A 22,195-nucleotide genomic window follows, 5' to 3' on the forward strand; every position below is an offset into this window, starting at 1 on the left:
GCCAGACACCAGAGTGGTGCTCATCTAATGGGGGCACTGGCCATGAGGAGGGATCTGCTGAAGCTGCTTAGCATGAGGCCTGGGACATCCTCAGCCTTTCCTCCATCAGGGAAGAAAATGCTCGTGTTTCTTTTAGGGGGCTGGGGTTGGACTCACATTGCCTATCAATTCAAATGTGAGAGGGTCTGGCAGGACACAAGTCCATTTGGGTTTCTCTGGCTATTGTAATGCAGGAAGGGCATAATGTAGAGATAGCTGAGAGCTTTATAGGGGCAGAAACAATGGCTCAGGAAACATTTACATATAAATTATTTGATGTTTTGATAAATGCAATGACCTGGCTCCTGCTAGATCAAGCATGTCCCTGAGGAATAACCACTGTAGGTGAGTTGAAGAATTTCCTTTTAATTAATGTCTGAGGTAGGATAGAAAGAGCTGTTATTTGAGTAAAGAGGTATGAAGGCAACCACACTGATTATTGGGCCTGTGTGTTTCTTTCTGCTTCCAAAAACACCTCCATTTCTAGGTAATCACATATGTGAAATGGGGATAATATCACACTGAACATTATTCCTGGATGTGGTATCAAACTGAAGTCATGAAATATTTCATAAATGAGCAAGACTGCTAATAACAAAAGCAATACACACAGCCTGAGCTCACAGGAGGGCCTTTAGTGGAGTGAGTCCTGATACGTTTCATAGATTTTATTACAAAACAATATGATTTTTAGATCTGTCCCTTAAATTATCTTGCATTCATTCAAACATTATTGAAAAAAAAGGGAAACCCTCCTTACTTTGAATGTGCTGAGAAAGATTTCATTATGTAAAAAAAAAGGGGAGAAAATACAAATAAATCAGTAAACTACAGAAAAACATTGTCAAGAGATAGTTCTATTATGACTTAAAAATAAAATTAGAGGGAAGGGGAGGAAGCAGTAAGAAACCTTTGATTATGACCTCATTTAAATTTGTTTTCATCAGGAAAAGAGCTTCTTGAAAAGCTTCTTTTATTGATTTCAGTAATTTCCTGTGGGAAATGAACTCTATCTTCCTTATCAAATAAACATTTGAATTTTCATCATGTTGATGAAAAACCCTTCTAATGTAATGACCTCAGCTGCACAGAAATGCAATTCTTCAACAGCCTTGGGAATATATAAAAGAACTTAAACATACCTGTGTGTCTGTCCTTAAGTGCATTTTTGCACATTTCTATTCTTGCTGAATGAAAAGGTACGTATCTGTCTTGGGGTGAGGCCACTAACACAACATTTTTAAAATACTGAAGACCTGTCACAAACATATTAAATATATTAATCACAATTAAGCACAGTGATGAAAATGAGTACATTGTTGGCATGATTATTTCTTGTTCAAAGGCTTTTTAAAATCTACAGTGTAAAATAGATGATAATTATTAACATATGTAGCACAATATTAGAAATATTCATAACAGCTTGAACACACTTATTTGTTGCTTCTGTGAACTATTTGTTACTAAGCAGCACTCACATATATTAATTTTATGTCAACAAGGAGAAGTAAGAACTGTCTGTAAAAAAATAATTTTATTAAAACCATATTTTTTGCAAATATTTATACCTCTAAACAGGATCAAATTCAAAATAGCACAATAAATTAGTAAAATTCTCAAACAAAATAGAGAGAGGGAGAAGAAAAGGCATTGCTATAATGTCATACTGTTACATTGGTGTTGAGTGAGTGTTAGGATCCATCAGCAGCTGGCAAATCCATGCTGCTGGTAAATCAACTGAAAACCCAAATCCTCCCTTTTTCCTGGAGCTAATGGAGCCACTGATGAGCTCCTGCAGTTTGACCTGTCTATGGTCACTTGAGTGCTCCATCACCCACATTTAACAGAAAAGTAAGAAAATGGGCACCGGTGAGGTAACCTACTAGTTCAGAGAATATCTGAACACAGAAGAGCTGTGGGTTTGTCCTTCATCTTTCTCTCCCTCTTATGGGAAAGTGGTCCAGAACCAGAGCCAGGTTGGATGGGCTTTTAGCTACCTGGTCTAGTGGAAGGTGTCCCTGCCCATTGCAGGGGGATTGAAGCCAGATGATCTTGAAGGCCCATCCACATCTCTGTGATTCCACAACTATGATTTCTAGACTTTCACAGAAAATCTGACTATCACCACCAGAATGAAAAGTCTTGATGGCTTCCTTTCCAAAACCTATCTTAAGGTGTTTATAATTTTCTTGTGCAGTCAAACCAACTGAGTTTGCAACTTTGGCCCGAAAGAAAAGATAGAAGCCCTACTGAGTGTTACCATATCTAAAACCTTATGTGAACAGGTTCAATAGGGAAGAATATTTTATTGTGGGTTTTGTTTCAGTTTTTGTTTTCACAACAAGCATGAGGTACATTTATTAAAGAGATTAAAAGATAGCAGGAACTTCTACTTTAATAAGAAAGTCATAAATTGCTGGAGGCCTAAAGAGTCATGTGGAAATTATGACAACACCTGCATTTATAGCCTCTTAAATCTTCAGTCTACCAACCTAACAAGCAGCAAATTGCTTTGACTCACTACACATGCTTGGGAATTCATTACTTGGGAAATTAAAATACGAGCTTTTTGTGTAGACCCAATTTTATTTTAACTTGACAGTAATAAAGAAGTCATCAACTGTATCCCATGGAAATAAGAAATAGGGAATCAAAGGGAAAATTCAAATAACACCAATTTACATCAACTTCCTGTCATTGATTGAGTTATGTAGCATATCTGTAAGATTTAGATGCTCTATTCATATTAACATAATCTTTGTTTACTATTAGCAGTGTACAAAAGTATGAGAAAAGAATTAAACTTCAAGTAGTGACCTTTTCACTAGATACTTAGTACCAGTTTGCTTGTGCTCAATATTAAAAATAACTCTTAAAAGAAAACAATTGCTTCAACAGAAGGATCACACTTGCATTCTTTTCTTAAGAAAAGCCTGATTTTTTCAATTTATTAATGATGACTAAAGAATAGGAAAAAATATTCTCTATTCAGACATCATTTTTCTAGTGTGAGGCCATACATCTCTCTCTGTAGTACAGAAGTGTCAGAACAGACATGAGTAAAGTTTGTTCTTCATCTCACATAGTCATATTTCCTAGAGACAAGAAATGTTAAACTTACAAAAAAAAAAAACACCAAAAAAAACCAAAAAAAAAGCAAAAAAAAAAAAAAAAAACAACCAGGAAAAATGGTTTTCATCTCATAGTATAAATTAAGAAACAATGGTCTGTCAAGAATGATGTTTCTTGCTCACAGAATATAAACTCCGGTGCACGTTTACTACAGCACAAAGGTCTTATTTAATGCTAAAAGTTTGGCAAAGACATTATATGTTATCTCTCACAGAAAAAATGATCATTAATGAAATGCAAATTTCTTTTACCCCCTGAATAGGCCAATCCAGCACAAGCCAATGGAATAGCCCTTGGCATTTGCAAGGCACATCAAGCCCTACTCACCCGTTTTTTGGCTGAGCTGATAGAGGAAACACTTGCGTAGATCCGCGTTGTCCCTGAAGGTCAGTTGCAAAAGCGACCCTGACTTTTTTAACTTCTGCATTAGCCATAGACCTGGAATGAAAATTGGTGCATAGCCTTTGTAAATCATCAAACAGGAGAGTTAAAAACGTGCCTACAGTAGGGATATCACTGTAATTTATTACAAGTCTTGTTTGTTTTTGTACTCTTAATCAACAGGAAGAAAATTCTAAGGGTCTCACAGGATAGAGGCAACAGTTTTAAACTAAAATAGGGTAGACTTAGGCTACATATGAGCAAGAAATTCTTTACAATGATGGTGGTGAGGTACTGGAAGAAGTTGTCCAGACAGGTGGTAAATGTTTCATCCCTGGAAATAATCAAGGTTGAACAAGGCTTGGAGCAAACAAACTAATTGAAGATGTCCCTGCTCATAGCAGGGGTGGAACTATATGATCTTTAAGGTCCCTTCCAACCCAAACTATTCTTTGATTCTGTGGGTGTCTCATAGTAGTAGGAAAACACTAAGGAAGACTGAAATGTAGGACAGTCCATTTCCATAATAATGTCCCTTTTTCAGCCATGGAGATGCCCCTCTTTATTTGCAGCAGAGGAGAAGTGGGAGACTAAGTGGAAACTAAGGTTCATCTCTCACTGCTGCACACCCCGAGCTTTCCAGGGAGCAATATGATGGACATTGTAGATGTTGAAATTGCAATTTTTTTCTGAAGTTTGAAGGTTTGAAGTCTTCAGCAAATATTTTCCCCAACTTCAAGGTACAAATCATGTTACAATAAATTCCCACCTCCACTTCTTGTCCTCTCATGCACTCTGCTGTGGACCACAGATAGTCAAAGCTTTCCCATCAACTCTTACCTGTACTAACCAAAGTGCTGTTGTTGTAGAGGGTTCCCAGGTGAGGCCCAGAGAGGGACAGGAAGGTGTGTAACTTGTTGAGGTAATAGCGAAACCTGGGGCGAGTTAGTACAGATCGAATGATGACGTTACCAAGGGAATGCCCAATAAAACTGTTGGGAAAGAAAGAATTACATTAATACAAAATCCATCTGTGTTTCCTTTAACATAAACATAAAGATGGCACAAATGGCTCTGGAGGGAGGACTCTGTCAGGGCTTTCAATTAGATCCTTTAGTTATCATTTAATGGTTTTTTCAGCCTACAAGATTCTCTTTCATAAGAATATTTCTCTTTTGTTCTCATCTATAAGAATGTAAAAATCTCACTGATTCAATGGCTTTTAACACGGGGCACTTTAGGAAAAACTAGTTTCACTGGATGTTGCTCATGCAATTCAAACAGTTACATACTATTTGCTATCTAATAAAGCTTACCTTATTCGGGATATGGAGAGGTTGTACAACTGGATATGCTGAATAATTTCATCCAATAATCGGTCAGTCATTGTATCAAAATCAGCAAAAGTATCAGTCTGTTAAAAAATTAGGTGAGTTCATGAATTAAAATAGATTACACTTATTGCAGACTGATGTTATTTTTAAAGTCAAATGCAAGCAGAAATGTAACAACCAGTGTAAATTTTCTTTATACATGCTCAAGGAGGAAGAAGGAAGAATTTTCTCAGTCTGCAGGCCCTCTTTTAAATTGAAGTTTTCTTTTGAGAGTGGTTGCTGAGTGATTCCAGAATCATAAGCATGTTGCTAAAGCAGCCTGATTTGACACTGGTGAGAACAGCTAATGCTCAGCTGCTCTAGATACCTAGGTCTGCACATGGAAGAAAAGCTTTTGGCATTTAGGATTCAACAGATTACTGCAATAAAATACTTTACAGGGTTATATGTTGACAGGATTATGCTGATGCTAAGGATGTCATCACAAAATTATTTGGCCATCTTAAATGCTGTGTGTTTGTTATTCAACAGTCATCAGTAAGAGAATGAATGATAGAGACAGACGAATAATTTGTTGCTTGCAACAGTACTGCCAGTTGTGAGACAATAAAACAAGCAATATATTTCCAGTCTATACAATTACAGACAGATCTTATTCACAACTTTGTAATTTGGCAATCCAACAGGACTCTAAATCAAACTCCTAATTAATAAGATGCCACAAAACAATCATCAAATGTTGGAACAGCTATTCAGAGTAAAGATATGAGTAATTAATGTTTTTGAAACGTGAGTAATTAATGCTTTTGTGACACAACTCATCTTGCTAATTGCAGCTCTTGCACAGGAAAATATGTTGATATTCACTTTGCAGTACAGACTTCAAATAAATGTTCTCATAAACTAAAAACAGTCCAGCAACCTTCTGCCTGTTTTTTCTGCACTGACAGTTAATGATTTCCTCCCAAGTTCATTATCCCAAACCTTTCAGATTGTTTAAAAGTGTAAGAATATGAGCCTGAATGTTAATCATAATCAAGATATATCAAGTGGCATATTTCACCTGATTATATCTCCATTCTTTACTATCATTTCATCCAGACTGAACTTGTCAAATGCATCACAAATTTATGCCTAAAAAAGTGATTTGAATTTTCTTCTATAAAGCAAACCAGCTAAATGACTGGTTTCTTGGGTCATTATCAGTGTGGCTCTCAGAGAAGGGAAAAACAGTGATATGATGCTTTACAACATTAAAATAGCCATCAAGCCACCCAGGTTCCACTGCCAGTGCTGTGAGAACTTCCCCACCTTCCCAGACAATAAGATCTCTAAATAGTTTCCATTATGGTATCTGGATGAATACAGATGTTGTAAGATGTTTTGTTCTCTGAAAACATTCTCTTCTTTTGGAAGAGGACTTGATGGAAGTGTAAAGTGGTCTCCTGACTATTTTCACCTTGCTTACATTCACTGTCCAGGTCTGCTGCTGACAGAGCTGTTGGATGTGGCACGTTCACAGACATACACCAACCAGCCACTTCAAAATACAAAAGCTTTTGAACAAACAAGGTTAGAAAGTTTTAATTCAGGTTTCTCAGGTACTCATAAATCAGAATAATGTTTCTGACTGCACAATGGAAACCCTTATCTTGTGCATAAAGTTAGGCCTTTGGCTGTAAATATGGCTCCACTGCCAAGCAAGGCACAGGATTCATTTCTGTTTCTCTGCCTAAACCAGCAATCAATTTTTCTGGAAGACATTTCTTTATCATTCTAGGAAATAAATCCCACAAACACTGCAACAGGAGAAACAATGGCTGATGCAGCAAAGGGAGCTGACAATACCTGCTGGATATTCCACATCTTCTGAAGAATTTTGCATCACTAAATTTGCAGCTTTCTGTTGGTGCTGTGTTTCAGAGGCACCAGGCTGCCAAGTTTGTAAACGGGCAGGATAAATCCATTTTCTTCCTCTAAGGTCTAGTCCTATTACTGCTAATGTCATTGCCTTTGACTTCAATGCCAGGAATATTTTCCAATAGGTTTGAACACCCTATCAAATTAGACAGGAATGGAACTAAGCCTTTGCACTAAATACTACATCAAATTCCCTGAATTCCCCAGTGCCTTTCACCCAGCTGGTGAAAAGGCTTTTGCTGAAGGCACTATTTCAGCAGTAGAAAGGAAGACAGAAGTTAGCTCTGTAATACCTGATTTCTTTCAGACATTAGGAAGTCCAGTTTTCCACCAGGAAGTCCCAGTTCTATAAAAGTCTTTACCAGCCGCAGATCTGCACTGTTACCTAGGAACAAATGGTACTTTATAAGATGCAATTCAACAGAAAAATAACCAATGTAGAGTCAGTTTAACACAACAACCTTGACACCACGGAGCTCTTGCTAAGTGCTGCTAAGAACATTATAATACCCCAGGATCATGCATTGAAACAGCAAGAGAACAGGAATTCCCACAGCCTGCCCAGGTGGGCTGGACCTGGCCTGATGCTGTGGGGGACTGCATAAATGGTGGGTAAGAAAGGGCAAAGATCAGGTACAGAATAAATCTGTCCTCTATTTGCTGAACAGCAGAGGTAAGACAAAAAGACAACAAGCTCAGGTGAGGCCCCCAGGGGCACCTCAGTTTCTGTGGTGGGCTTTAGGGCTGTACCTTCAGATGCAGAATGGCCCATCTCATGTATCCACATTTAGAGGTGGCAATAAAATACTATCAAGCTCCTAATATTTTGAGAGATGCCTCATTCTGTACTAGGAAATTCCAAAGTATTCTGAAATATTTTGTTGGTGAAGAAGGTACCACTACCTCACGAGAAGGACATTCCTGCTAGTGAGATATTCAATAGAAAACAGTTCTGGCACAAGCCAGCATTTGTTTTTAGTTTTTGGGTTTTTTTCGTTTATTGTTTTTTGTTTTGTTTTTGGTTTTGGATTTTTTTTGGGTTTTTTTTGAGATATCAGAGCCTCTACTACTTTCTTACCATAGTTTCAGTGTTAACATCTACACCTTTTTAATGGATATCAATAATTGCCAAGAGAAAGTTCACATTTAATATAACTCTTTCCTGCTTAGAAAGCATATATATGAAAAATCCCAACACTTGCTTCCTCTGTGGTGAAGAATGATTTTTATTCTCTCACTTTATAAAGTCAGACACTATCTAATCTATAACAGTGTTTTGGGGGTTTAAATAACATTTCCCTCCTGAGGACATACTTCAAAACAACCAAGCATCTGTGGAAAGACAAGGAGTTACTGCAATGCACTCTTCCTATACAAAGGAGGACTGATGTGCTTTGGTGTAGATTGCTGTTTAAAAAAAAAAAACAACAAAAACCAAAAAATCAAAACCAGACAAAACCATACAGTAGGACCCCATATATTAGCAACAATATTTAATATTCTCATAGATTCTTTATTACAATGGACTGAATAGCATAATAAGGAATAATACCTAAGTAAAACAAATACTTAAATTCTTCATTCTTTCATAGTTGCTGAACATCTGCCCTTTTTTTGTAATTTACACCGAAATGACTTACAAATAACAATTCTTCCTGGCCTTACCATCCAATCCATGGACACAGACAACCAGGTGAATTCCATCTTCCAAATTTTCTTCCTCTTCCTCTGGTGGAAAATATGGGATATCAGAAGCTAGTACAGATAAGTCACTGTACAGAAATCCTTCAATCTTCATTTCTTTTTTAAGTTTTTCTTTGGCCTGATAAAAACTGGAGAATACATTAGTTAATCACAATAGAACTGGGTGGTCAGCAACAAATCTTCAAACTAGAAATGAGGAGGCTTGTCTTTGTGAGAAATTATGTTTTCAACTTGCAAGTAGAAACCTGGATGAAATTCCTTATCTATTAGGACTGAGAGAAGTCAGAATGAAGGGAATAAACTCTGTTTCTTTGTAATTTGTCCACATACAGGGAAGAACTAAAGTACATTAGCAACTCTTGCTAGAGTAATAAAACAGCAGCAAAAATAATTTTCTGGTACCTCATCAAATGAGACTGAGGTACAGAATTAGCAGTTCTGCCTCTTAACAATGTCATTTGGATTATAGGTACTGAAAACCAAAATGTATGATTTTTCTACCATCAGATGCACTTATAACCAGGTAGAAGGTGTTCTCCCTCTTCCTTACACTAGAGTTAAGGGAAGCACTTCATGTGGTAGATATTTTGGGGTTTACTTGATTTTAGATTATTTTCAAAACAATTTAGTAGAATTTAGAAGAACATCTCAATGCTGAAAGAATTAAGATAACACATTTCCCACTAAAGGTCTAAAATTTGACACTCAAATTAATCCTGAAGCATTCTGCTGCATGAAGATGCCAAAATCTTCAATGGCTTTTTGAATCAGTAAAACTTAACCAGATAATTTAGGAATTAATTATCACAATGTAACTGTAGAATTAAGTAGAAAATTGGGAAGGACAAGCTTTGAAGATATAACCTTTAAAGCTTGGGGCTCTCTTAAGGCAACTTAATATAATCATAGAATCATTAAAATTGGAAAAGACCTCTATGATACTCAAGTCCAATGATGAGCAATTACTTACATCAGCCCAACTAACTTTAAGAAGAATTTTAAAAAATAGCTCTTGGGCCATGAATCTGGAAGCCTTGCATTCATGTTCATGAATACATGCTCTAATGTTTAATTTCACAAAGAAACAAATTTTTTGCTTAGATTTGTCAGGACTTAAGGATGCCTTATAAAACTTCAGGATGCTTTCAAAAGAATAAAAACAAAGTCTTGAGTTGAAAATGAATGTACATGCAGACAGGCAACATTTTGGGCAGTTGAATGGATTAAGAAATTTCAGTGTTACTGTTTTTCATCAGCACAGCAGAGGCACCAAACTATCCTGGAAAAGTATAAGTGCTAGTGTACCAATCTATGAAATGGACCCCTGTGACATCAAGGTCACGATGTGGCACTTTTGTGTTGGGCAATGAAGCAAAAAACAAAAATAATCCACTTCTCCAGCTATCCATGGCATCAATTCTGCCATTCTTCCAATTTGAGAAGGTAAAGTTGAGACATACCAACCAATCTGAATTCCCCATTGCATAGTTTAGCTACTGAATGGAATTATTAAAGCAGAGGAGTAAAACAGTCTGTGCCACTACCACAGTGAACTGACTATTAGGGATCAATACTCTGGTATGGGTAACCTTGATTTCAGAAAGGAGGGTCAGCTCTCAAAGACTATTTAGATACCTAAATGCCACTGCTTGTCATGACAATTAAGGACCTGATGTCTTTGGCAAACTTGATCTTTCTGTGTTTTCATCCTTCCTGTCTATTTAGATTATTCATTCTTTATGAACCATTTGTCTGTTTGGACTATTTATACTGAAATTCCTCACGCAACTGTCTCAAATGCAAGTTTCCTGTATGCCTAGTGCATTAGGGTCCTGAACTGTGTCAGGGTCTCTTGGCATTACAGCTACATCAATGAAGCAATTAGTTATTCTTACTTCAGCATCCTTTCGTTGGCCTCTTCATCCATCTCATCTGAATTAGGACAGACAACTCCAAAGGAGCCCAGCGGCTGGCGCGTGATGGGGAAGGCAGCCTGCTTTGCCGAGGAGCCCGCCATGGCAGGGGTCTCTTTGAGCACGGAAGAAAAGGGAAGACAGGTGGCTGTGCAAGAGATGGACATGTTAACCACATCAGCAGCCTTTCTGCTTTCCAGGGCTACTCCCTCTGTCGCGGCCAAAGGAAACCCGGTGCCGTTCGCTACGAGTTTATTCTCTTGGCTGTTGGGCTCCTGAGGACATTCAGCCTGGTGGGACCCTGCCGCAGGCTCTGCTGAGGCAGGTGAGTCATTGAGCTCAATTTCTTGCAAGCCCTGCAGTTCTGCACACACTGCTGGGCTCTCATCAGTGAGAGAGCTGCCACATTCTCCTCGGAGTGAGCCAAATTCATTGGAGGTGTCTGAAGGAGCTGTAACGGGATAGCAAAAATCTGGTACCACCTTTATGCTTTGTGAAAAACTCTCCTCTCCTGAAATTCTACAGCCCTGTTGTACTTTTAAAGTGTCCAGATTAAGTTTATCCTTTGGATCCTCAATGCATGTATCAACCTTATCTATATTTTTGTCCAAGTAATTACAAGCCCTTGGTGTTTTTAAGCTGCACTCACCATTGCTCTCCAGTGACAGGCACTCAGAAACATTAACTTGGAGCTGCTTCGGACAAATGGGTGGTCTTGTATTTTCCAAACTACAGCAAGTCTCTGGAAAACCTTTCTCCTCATCCCCTTGTAACTCAGTGTTACTGCTACTGTGCTTGAGGAGGAGATTGGGCTGCCTTCTGCATTCTATTTGCCCACTTTCAGTGGTCATTTGACACTCAGAAAAATCCATGATTATTTTTCCATCTTTAACCTCTGTTTCCATGCAGCTTCTTAAGTTGTGATCTGAATCTCCTTCGCTGTGTTTTGATATATCCACCTCCTCTGGGGGCTCTTCTGGGCTACTGATCTGAGGGGCAGAGACAGATTTTGTCAGTTTGGTAAGCTCCACTTCCCTCTCCTCTTCCTCGAAGGGCAAAGAGCTGATGGATGTGAGCGATGCTTGGATACCACTGGGCAAGCTGGTGTTGCTTTCCGTGTGGCCACCCTCCAGGGAATTTCGGTGGATGGCGTGCCTCCGGACCAAGTGGTGCAGGATCTCTCGGTCACTGGGCAGCTCCAGGGCCCGGCTGCGAGCATCAGACCATGCCACCGAGCTTGGTTCACTCTCAATACCTGAATCAGATATTATAGAGGAAGATCTTTTTATGACTCCTGACATCAGGGTGAAGTCTTCACTCTCCTCACTTCGTTGCTCCTTTGTGACTGATTTCACTTCGCAGCTGTGTGAAGGCAAAGCTTTCAAAACAGGGAGATGAGCCTTGGTGTCTACATCCTCTGGTTTTCCAAGACTGGTCAATTCATTCAGTGCAAGCTCAGATGATGTGAAATTAGTTTCAGGATGACCAAATTCATCTCGTTCATGTATTTCAGTGCTGTCTTCCAAGCCATCAGTTCCACATGCTCCACACTCATGCTGAGCACTGACAATTAGCATGGGCTCACATTTGTGAGAGTCCTTATTGCTGGGTTCCATGTCTCCACAGATAACATCTGCCCCAAGTCTATTATCTTTTAATAAAACTTCCTCAGATGTTTTAAAGTCTTCTGACATGTGTTCTGTATTGCCTGGCTCTGAGTCAGAAATAGTTTCCTCTCTTGCAACAAAAATATTTTCAGGTTTCCTTTGGCCTTCTTTGTTTATTGTACATACCTGAGATGTGGAGTGCTGGTTTAAACCCTTAGCAGCAGCTTCAGTACTGCTGTGTAGGCATGAGGGATTCCTGTTTATCCTGTCTGTGTGTATTAGTAGAGTATCTTTCTCAAAGTCTCCTTTCATTACTGCAGTGACATCATCTGATACACAGTCTTCATTTTCCAGTTTTACATCCATTTGAGTATTTGCAGGAGCCTCAAAATCTGAGAAAATTTCCAAATTCTGATCTAAAGAAAGAATGAAAGTTAGAAAGAATGTTAAGAAAGAAAGAAAGAAAGAAAGAAAGAAAGAAAGAAAGAACTATTATCTGTAAGAACACAACAAACCACCCCAAAGTTATTCTATACTTTTACATTATAAAAATTATACATGCATTAAGGGATATTACAAATGCACATACCAGAGTGCATTCATTTGACTAGAATTACACAGACTGAAGAGTTATAGTTAGTCCAAAGAAAAAAGAAGACAATAAAATGTACTTCCCTCAGTATAACTGTAGAAAAACTGTGGAAGAGTGAAGATTTTGTACCACAGGTTACATTCACTACACTATGGACATCTATAGTATTAATACATATTGCTTCCTTGGTAATTTTAAAGGTTGAGTGAAAAGAGAAAAGGTAATAAGGGCTATGAGGTTGTACTAAGTAATTCTGGAATGAAATAATTTCTCAATTAAAAATTTGATTTGGGTACTCAAAGGGCAAAATATTTTTTGGAAGGCAATGCTGCCTTTCAGGGGAGCATGGGGCTTTACACTGTAATTGTGGGGTTTTGTTCTGAGATTTCTTACCACTAGATGTCACAGTAGGGATATCAGTCTAGTGTTTTTTCTTTAAATTAGTACTATAGCAAAAATCCAAAACATCTGATTTTCTTTCTAGATTTTTCCTCCAGCTCTTTTTTAAAGAAATCTTAATTTAAAGACGAAAAATGTGAAGGAAATACTCTGCTGTTAGAGAAAACTCTAAAATTCGTCTGTATTACTTAGGGGGTCACACTCTCTTTCAAGTTCAAAAGCCCAGGGGTTGTGAGAACATTTATTCTGAGCTGGGGAAGTACCTCTCTCAGCTCAAGCTGTCTCATGAAGATGTGCCCTGTGGAGTTTCACTCACCTTTGCAAGGCATGTCTGTGTACCTATCTTCAAAGATAACTGGGAGTGTGTTCCAGTCCCCATCAATGTCCAGGCATTCTGCTGGCAGCGGGGGCATGCTGGTGAAATAATCCGAATTTCGAATTTCTGTAGAAATCTGTGCGTGGCTCTGGATCCTGGCAGCAAAGTACAAAACAAATTGAGTGCTTGAGTAGCTACTGTGCTGTTTCTCCATTAGTCCTGCAAGCCCAGATATGCAGGCAGAGGAAAGAGTCAATGTATTTAAAGGGAAGCCGTAGAGTATCCAGAAGTCCTAGAAGGTTTCCATCTCTCAGAGGTATCTACAACCTGTGCAATCCCTTCCTGAAAAATCTAAGTGTTTTTGAAATTATTCCAGATCTCACTATCACAGGCTCCTGTTGGCTGCCACAATCCATTGCTGTCCTCTGAAGGGTCTTGGCTGCTGGCTCAGACTGGATCCTTCAGCTGGTTTCTCATCAGGAAATGAGGTCTGTCACCCTGGCTGTAGCCAGGGTTTCAAAACCCAGATGCAGGAAGCAATATTGAAAAATTTGGTTGAACAGTACAGGGAGAAACAAAGCCAAGAAGGATGCCTGGCAAATCCTCTGTCTCACTGATATCAGACCTCAGAGCACTCACAGAGAGCTGTCTCACATGTATGAGTCTGGAAGAGCTAAGGCACATTACTCAGCCACTGTTTATTGACAGAGTCACAGAATCATAGAAGGTTTGGGGTTGAAAGGACCTTCAAGATCATTTAGTTCTATCCCCCTTGATGTAGGTAGGGGACACTTTCCACCAGACCAGTTTGTTCAGCCCAGCCTTGAACACTTCCAGGGATGGGGTAGTATCAAAGTTTCTAAATAAACCATTCCAGTGCCCCACCACCTTCACAGTAAAGAATTTCTTTCCAATACCTGATCTAAACCTACTCTCTTTCAGTTAGAAGCCATTCCGCCTTGTCCCATTGCTACACGTCCTTGTAAAAAGTCCTTCTCCGGCTTTTTTGTAGCCCCCCCATCTGTCTCCATAATTTAGGCTACTCAGAATACTACCTTGCTCTCCTCATGAATGTGACACTAAACTGGCAGATGAATATGTTTTTGCTACAATAAATACAATAATTTTTATTTCTGATGGGCCTTCCTATTTATATATCTGTCTCAAAAAATGCAGAAAACATGAAACACAAAGAGTAAGGCAAAAAGATTTTCATTGATTTTTCAAAATTGCTTTCATCTGAAAGCAAATCTGTTCTTCATATTAAAGCCATTATCCCTTATCTGATTATTACCTACCCTTGTGAAAAAGATGAATAATTGATATTAAAGTGAACAAGGAGAAATATTTTTGTCTGTAAAATCTAAGGAGGGTATGTGATCTGCTAGAGGTCTCCACCCTGTGCCACACCCAGCCTACTGGGAATGGTGTGTCCTTTTCTGCCTAAGCATTCAAATGCTGTCAGGTACATATGTGCACAGCTTCACTCAAGCCCAAAACAACATGGAAGGAAGAAACAGCTACTGTCTGGTAAGAATGAAAAATAAAATGGGGAGAAAAATGTTCTGCTTGAGGTGGTTGTACAGCACCCGGCACACTGACCACTGATCTCTGCTGGTGACTATGTGAACACAACCAGTAATCCCTATTACCACTCCCAATATCAGTAATACTCTGAGAGCCAAGACTGTTTTTCCAACTACATAATCTAGCAAATTCAGGAAGAAAATCTGGCTCTACCATGCAGCCTGTGTAGACCAGATTTTCTGCACAGATCAATGAATATTTTTTAAAATTATTTTTTCTTTTCTTTTCTTTTCTTTTCTTTTCTTTTCTTTTTTTTTTTTTTTAACATGCCCTTCTTGATAACCACTGAGAAAAATGTTATATTCATCTGTAGGAAATGGGCTACCCCTGTGACTGCCTGGAGAAATAGAAGTACGTCATGCAATTAGGCTTTCCCCTGTGCAGGACTATGTTTGAATGAGGCCATGAGTGTGTCCTTACCACAGGATCTTGACATGGGGTTTTCCTTGTACACAGCTCCCTAAAATCCTGACATAGGAGAACCAAATGAACACAGCTGGAACCCTGCAGCGATGGTGCTGCTCTAATTTGGCAGAACAAGGCAGCCTTGTACAACCCATCCACTAATGCAGGCAAGGCCCTTTCCATCAACACTGAATCAGCCTTAATGTCCCCAATGACACCTCTGAGAAAAGCAATTTTCTCCTCTGAACTGGGTCAGAAGCAAATGTCTCACTTAAAAATCATCACTGTGACAGGACCTGATGTCATGGCCTTTCAGCCCCTTCTAAAGGATGGGTTTCACACTGGTAATGTTGTGGTCTGCCCATGGTGACAAATAATCTGGATAACCATCATCACTCAGAAATTCAAATCTGAGCATCCTTCTTTGAACTCTGCCTTCAGGGGTCAGGTCCTGAGTATAGCCAAGGCCTCCACTTGGGTTCATGGGCTAAAACCAAGGGCAGGATTTGCCCTGGCAGTGCTTTAAGACTTGCTCCTCACACACCACAGTTTGGTTACAAGCAGAAACAGTCCAGCAGAAATACTTACTTTGGAATGGTTTAGGGATGGTAAAAAGCAAATTTGTAAATGTTAAAATTTATTGCTTTTCAATAATTTTTTCTCACTAAAAGTACCAGTGCTGGATGTATGTATACATGTAGCTTGAAATTAATTCTTTCTGGGGCCAGCCTGATCGGTCACTTTTGAAACTCATTTCAGTAGGTTTACAATATGGAGCTAAAACAGAGCCAATGACCTCTCTCAAACCAAATTCCTTCATACCCTGCAGAAAAAGATCTTGATCTTCATTGCAAAATATGTTAAAGTAAATTTTTAGTAATTCCAGAGATAGGGGAGTGTTAATGGGTTACTTACAGGCCTTCCTGGAACATGAGCACAGCAGGTTTCTGGTGCTCAGTGTAGAAGAAGGCTTCTGAGAATCTTCTCACCTGAGAGAGAGAGAGATGCATAAATTAAACCTAAGATCTGCTAAAAGGTGACAAGTGTCATTAGTCTGAGAACATAGCACTGACTATCAGGACCAGATTCCTTGGTGTTGACATTAAAAAAGAGTCCAATTCTGCTTCGTTTTCCCAGCCCAGCACAAAGAAGCTGTTATTCTAACATATTTGCTGCAAGGTAAAAAGACTCCCTTGGCAATAAATCAAAGTTTGGTTATCTGAATCTTCTAACTACTTTTCCAAAAGCTGTCAAGTTTACCATTTTCCCCTGTATTTTTATAGTTGGGAAGATTTATTCCTTTCCCATTGTGCAAAACAGTAGTGGAGTGATTTATTAAATTAGAACAATTCATAATTGATCATCCCTTCTATGGAAACATCCACACTGACTCTCAAACTACCACAACAGCAAAGGAAATCTTAACATATTCCAGAGGAGAATGAGCCCTATCACAATAGAAACAGACCTGCCTATATCATGATACTTACAAACTGAGAGCTCTTCAAATCCCTTCACGGGCATTAGATATGTTCAGTGTTGGACAATCAATTACAGAAGAGCCATGGATATGAAGTGGCTTGCAGAGCACAGAGTGTAAAATAAGCTATTAAAAATTCAGTGCTATCATCTGCCCTGGAATAAGCTTTGAGTTTAAATGCATCAAGCATAATATGCAATCAAATGTACTGAGCTGTTAAACTGCAGCCCATACATTCCTAATAATAATTGTAAAAGTGACCTCTGTTACAGGGACAGAAAATGGCAGTGAAAAGCATATGTCAGAGCATCTCAAAACAAACGATGAGCATCCCTTCAAAAAGACTGTGTCTTTACAGTAGGACTTTTCATTTAGGGCTCTCAAACCATTTTCCAGAGGTGAAAAACTGTAATTACACACATTTTATATGGGGAGGAACCAGAGCATACAAACTTATGCAATTTGACAAAGCTCAAGAAGACGGCTGGCATCAGTCAAGGCCGGAACAGCCCAGAGGCTGAGATTCACCTTGCTGGAGCTGAGAGCACACAAAGCTGGGTTCTTTGACTGAAAGCCACCCAGGCCCCTCAGAGTCAAGGGAGACCTCACAGACTGACCAGAGGAGTTTCAGCATCAGGCACTCAGCCACCCCTTCCTGAATTTTATACCCCATTTTTGCAAGCTCCAGGTCATTCTGGTCACTCTGACCTCCACTGACTTTGACAGGAGCAGAACATAAACTGAGGTGTCAATACCTACACTGCACACTCCTAATGCATGCAAGGTGAATCCTGCCTTTTTCTCTACTGTCCCTGCTCTAATGATTAGATCAGACTTTGAGTTCAGCTCAGGTGATGTGCTGAGCTGGTGTCTGGTCAATAACCAAGAACATCCTGGTGGAAGACAGAACACTTGCTGAACTAATCAGATAAGCAGATCTGACAACATTCGCTCAAATGACAAGTGGTTTTGTGCCTTCTTTATTACCAAGTACAAGAAGCAATTTCAACATCAACAATATTAATACTTTGTTGTGTGCACTTTATTGTAAGGAAGGCAAATATGTATGACAGTGAAGAAAACAAATCCATATTCCTTATGGTGGTTTTGTGAAACCAGTTGAAATGAAATTGTCTTTTTTTTATTTTTCACTGTGATGTTTAGGTTTTTTTTTAAATTAGTGCTATGGTTTACAGGTATCTATCAGGTATAGGTGACATACATCTCTTCCCACCCACCTCCTGTTCTATGTCTGATCCTGGTGTTCAAAGTTACTCATTTTATGTAGGATCCTGGGTCACACAAACTCAACCATCTTCATTCCAGAAACTGAAATCTGTAATTGCAAATCCTGGGCTTCACCTCTTCTTCCCCTCCTCTTCAACTCTTGCTGTGCTCACCCCATTTCATGTAAATAGTCATAAAGGCAGAATTGGATTGGAAATATACATCCAAATAAATCCCTAATGTTTATCAGGAGGTGACTATTACTGGATTACTGGACTTGCTTTTAACTTATTAAGATTACCCTTAGCATGTGATGTTCCTGAGTCAGATAAGCTGTGACTTCTGGATGGAGCGTTGCCACCTCTAGGAACTGGGTCCACAAGGCCAGGAGGTGAGAGCAAAGCCAGGCAAGGTCCTTGCTTATCTGTTCTGCTATCTTCTCTGGATTGCTCAGCAGCTGAAAAACAGAAAGGAAATTATGAGATCAAGAATGTTTTGGAAAAGAATCAGCTCATACATCAGATTAAGTCCTTTTAGGAACAACAGCAGCAAGGAAAATTTCTCTTGATTTAGGAATATTATTACTAAAGCTATTTTCAGTTATTTTACCCCAATTAAAGCTGGTGAGACACTTTATTTTTCTCTTTAAAATCGCATATTTTAGTGCAAATGGTCTCACCTACGCACTTAGAGAGTAAGAAGTGGGAACTGATAATTTTTTGCAGACACTTAACTGCAGGTGTAGTAGCTGGGAAAAAAAAAAAAAAAAGAAGAAACAAAGAATGTGGGTTCCAAATTATCCACCAGATGGTGCTGGATGCTCTGAAATATTAAACCATGGCCAAACTCTCTTAGCAAAGGAGTCCTGTCAGCCATGTCATATTAGAATACAGATGGGTGATTCAGGAGGAACAGAATAAGGAACCTCAAACCAAAACACTGTGTCCTCAACACATAATGAAAACAGACATTCCAGAGTGTGCTGCTGCTCATGGCCCACACTAGAACATGCTGGGTTTCTGTGTACTCTCCAGATCTGTGCCAAAGCTCTGCAAGAAAGCAAAGTCTCTGCACACTAAACTGCCTCATTTCACAATTTCATAGAATCATAGAATTGTAGAATGGGGTGGAGTAAAGATCTTCCAACTCCCTGCCACGTGAAGAGACACCTTCCACTATCCCAGGTTGCTCAAAGCCCCATCCATCCTGGCCTTTAACACTTCCACAGATGGGACATCCACAGCTTCTCTGGGCAACATATGCCTGTGTCTCACCAGTCTAACAATAAAGGATTTTACCTTATGTCTGATCTAAACCTGCCCTCTGTCAGTTTAACACAATGCCCACTTCTCCTAACACTGCATACCCATGTAAAGCATCCCTCCCCAGCTCTCCTGTAGCCTTTTTAGGTACTAGCAGGTGTTAAATGCTCTCCCTGGAGTCTTCTCCAGGCTGAATAAACCCAGTTCTCTTAACCTGTCAATTTGTTAATTTCTTTAATGAGACAAAGATATTGCATTTTACTTCCATGTTATTCACTGTGTCTTTTTTTTTTTTTTTTTTTTTTAAGACTGCACTCTAGCTGAAAGCCTGCTTATTTTTCACATTTTATTATGCAGGTAGTTTGCAGGTTGGTGACACTGCAAACTAAGCCATGATTAAAAACAAATTGTCTGTCTGTGAGAGCAGCAGAGAAAAAATGTGTGTGGATAAAACAGATATTGTCACTGTGTTTTACAATATTTGGATGCTTCCCTGTTTTAATGACTTGTCCAAAATGGCAGAAGCTCCAGGACCCATTCTGGTACAGGAAAAATCAGGGGGATATTGGGAAACAAAAGATCCTTTTGCTTTGCAGAGTCAGGATATTACTTTATTTTGGCATCCAATTTTATAGGCTGTATGCCAATGTTAATTTTTAATCTGTTAAGTTATGAAGCTGTTTCTTACATCATAAACTGAAAGCTCAGTCTTCAAGCAAGATGCATTATTAATGGAAGTCATCTTAGAGGGAGGGAGGGAGGGAGGGAGGAAGGGAGGAAGGGAGGAAGGGAGGAAGGGAGGAAGGAAGGAAGGAAGGGAGGGAGGAAGGAAGGGAGGGAGGAAGGAAGGGAGGGAGGAAGGAAGGAAGGAAGGAAGGAAGGAAGGAAGGAAGGAAGGAAGGAAGGAAGGAAGGAAGGAAGGAAGGAAGGAAGGAAGGAAGGAAGGAAAGATTTCTAATTGTGAGTGTTTTACTGGACTGAATATTAGTCCAAAGGAGACTAAACTGTGTTGTCTGTCCTATACCCTTACAATTTCCAAATCTAGTAGAGATTAGCCCAGTAGGTTATGCTTCTCTAAATCAAATTTTATGTGAAAGATTTCCTTCAAAGTATCCAAGTCAGGACTTAAAATTAATCAATTTCTCATTAGAAACAATTTTAAAACCATGCCTGACAAACCTTAGGTCACAATTTGTAACAGGAATGTAAATTGACTTCTCATTTGGTTTAGACTCTTCTTCCCTCCATTAATTGTTATCAAATTCACTTCCCCAGAGAAGTGGTGGAATCACCAACCCTGGAATTGTTCAAAAAATGAGCAGGTGGCACATTATTTATATGGTTTACTGGTCATAGTGATATTGGATTAAAGGATGGATTTGATGATCTTGGAGGTCTTTTCCAAACCTAATGATTCTTTGATCCTATGATAAATAAGATATAAGAAATCTCTAATTTTTCCAGTGATCAGCTGGCACTTGCATTTCTTCCTGGCACTCTTGATGACTTGTCTTTGTCTCACTTGAAATAAACTTGGCAGAAGCAAGCTCAAGAGAGTAGTTCAGTCACTTCTGTGCCAAAATCACTTTTTTGCTCCCATGATCCTCCAAACACATTTAGGTATTTTTATTTGAAAATATATGGTTGAACAACCTGCCAAAGTACTTTTTCTCCTGTCAGCAGAAAGCTATAATTGCAACCTACCCCAAATAATTTCTTTTGTCATCCTGATACTTAGGGTAGGCTCACTGAAGCGTGCTAGAATAATCCAGCTTGTGGCTTGTTAAAAGTGACAGGAACACCTTATAAGCAACTAATCAAAGTTATGCAAAGTATTTGGTGGAAGAGAAACAGTAAGCAAACTTTCTGATGGCACCAAATTCCCTTTTTCCCTGCTCTGATGTATTACTGGGCTGTCTCAGTGCACTTGAAAAATGGACTTGAAAAACCTGTGGGCAGGTCTGAAGAAGGAAATACCTGCAGCTCCACGCAAAGCTGGGATACTGTCTCTTCCACAGATAGCTCCTCTGGGGAAAAAAACACAAAGAAAGACATCAGCTTTGAGAACAGTGGCTATGAAACATGAAACTCCTGCTGTTTATTCATGAGAAAAATCAGCCATTTGGTATTCTTCCTGACAGACAAGTTTGCATTTGGGTGTGGGCACTCCACAACCCATTTTGTACTCCTGCAGGTGCAACTTCTGTTTGTGCAATCTGGACCCCTAAGCCAGTAGAAAATGTTCATTTTTTTAGGGACAAAGACAACATTATTTGACTCTTTGTTGACTCTTTTTTACTAGAAGTTTGATTTTTAGCCTTTGGTATTTATTGCCAACTGCAGAACCAAATACAGAGTCTGAGCAAATGATGAGCAAGGAATGGTTGCCCCTGGTGTGCTACAGAGGACAGTGTATAAACATCAAATTCCTGACCAGTAAAATATTGGACATCTCTGTACTTCCTTGTGAAGTTGGAATTACCTCACCACTGCAAGCAGCAGTGTTTTGATTTAATCCTGAGAGAATCCAGCACAGGGACACTCTGCTTTAAATGCACCACAATCTATCAGGAAAAGGAGGACATCAATCAATTCTCCAACTTTAGCAGCTTCATTTTGCAATGCGGAACTTTCTAATGGTGTCCGTAAAAAACAAAGCAGGAACAAAGCAAAACAACTCACAGACCAATGCCCTCCTCAATTCCCAAATGTCTCTTCTCAGATGGCTCAGATAAATGGGAAAGGACAGACCAAGATGAGTTGTGCCTTGAAAAGACCCAATCTGAGCTGGTAAAATTTGGGAAATAATCATTCCCACTTTTAATGTCTAAAGTAAGCTACTTTCTTTTCACATCTACTACTCAGGAAGCTAGGGAAAAAATAATTAAGGAAATGAG

At 39.2% G+C, this 22,195-nt stretch overlaps 1 protein-coding gene across 4 annotated transcripts in view; it reads right to left on the bottom strand.

Moving 5' to 3' along the window:
- The window catches only part of FAM135B (family with sequence similarity 135 member B), a 259,504-nt gene that overhangs the window by 11,468 nt on the left and 225,841 nt on the right, over window positions 1-22,195 (bottom strand). For 3 of the 4 annotated variants that reach the window (XM_077781909.2, XM_021546046.3, XM_085572599.1), the window contains 11 exons: window positions 21,276-21,325; window positions 18,338-18,493; window positions 16,245-16,318; window positions 13,338-13,492; window positions 10,406-12,446; window positions 8,472-8,638; window positions 7,100-7,191; window positions 4,869-4,966; window positions 4,393-4,544; window positions 3,499-3,609; window positions 1,182-1,295 (listed from right to left, as the gene is read on the bottom strand). In XM_077781909.2, coding sequence (XP_077638035.2) covers window positions 1,182-1,295; window positions 3,499-3,609; window positions 4,393-4,544; window positions 4,869-4,966; window positions 7,100-7,191; window positions 8,472-8,638; window positions 10,406-12,446; window positions 13,338-13,492; window positions 16,245-16,318; window positions 18,338-18,493; window positions 21,276-21,325 — 3,210 coding nt within the window. The remainder of the gene's footprint in view (window positions 1-1,181; window positions 1,296-3,498; window positions 3,610-4,392; window positions 4,545-4,868; window positions 4,967-7,099; window positions 7,192-8,471; window positions 8,639-10,405; window positions 12,447-13,337; window positions 13,493-16,244; window positions 16,319-18,337; window positions 18,494-21,275; window positions 21,326-22,195) is intronic. The other variant, XM_021546047.3, reaches the window with a different exon arrangement.

This window comes from Lonchura striata, chromosome 2 (assembly GCF_050655825.1).
Source record: "Lonchura striata isolate lonStrDom1 chromosome 2, ASM5065582v1, whole genome shotgun sequence".
Classification (NCBI taxonomy): Eukaryota; Metazoa; Chordata; class Aves; order Passeriformes; family Estrildidae; genus Lonchura; species Lonchura striata.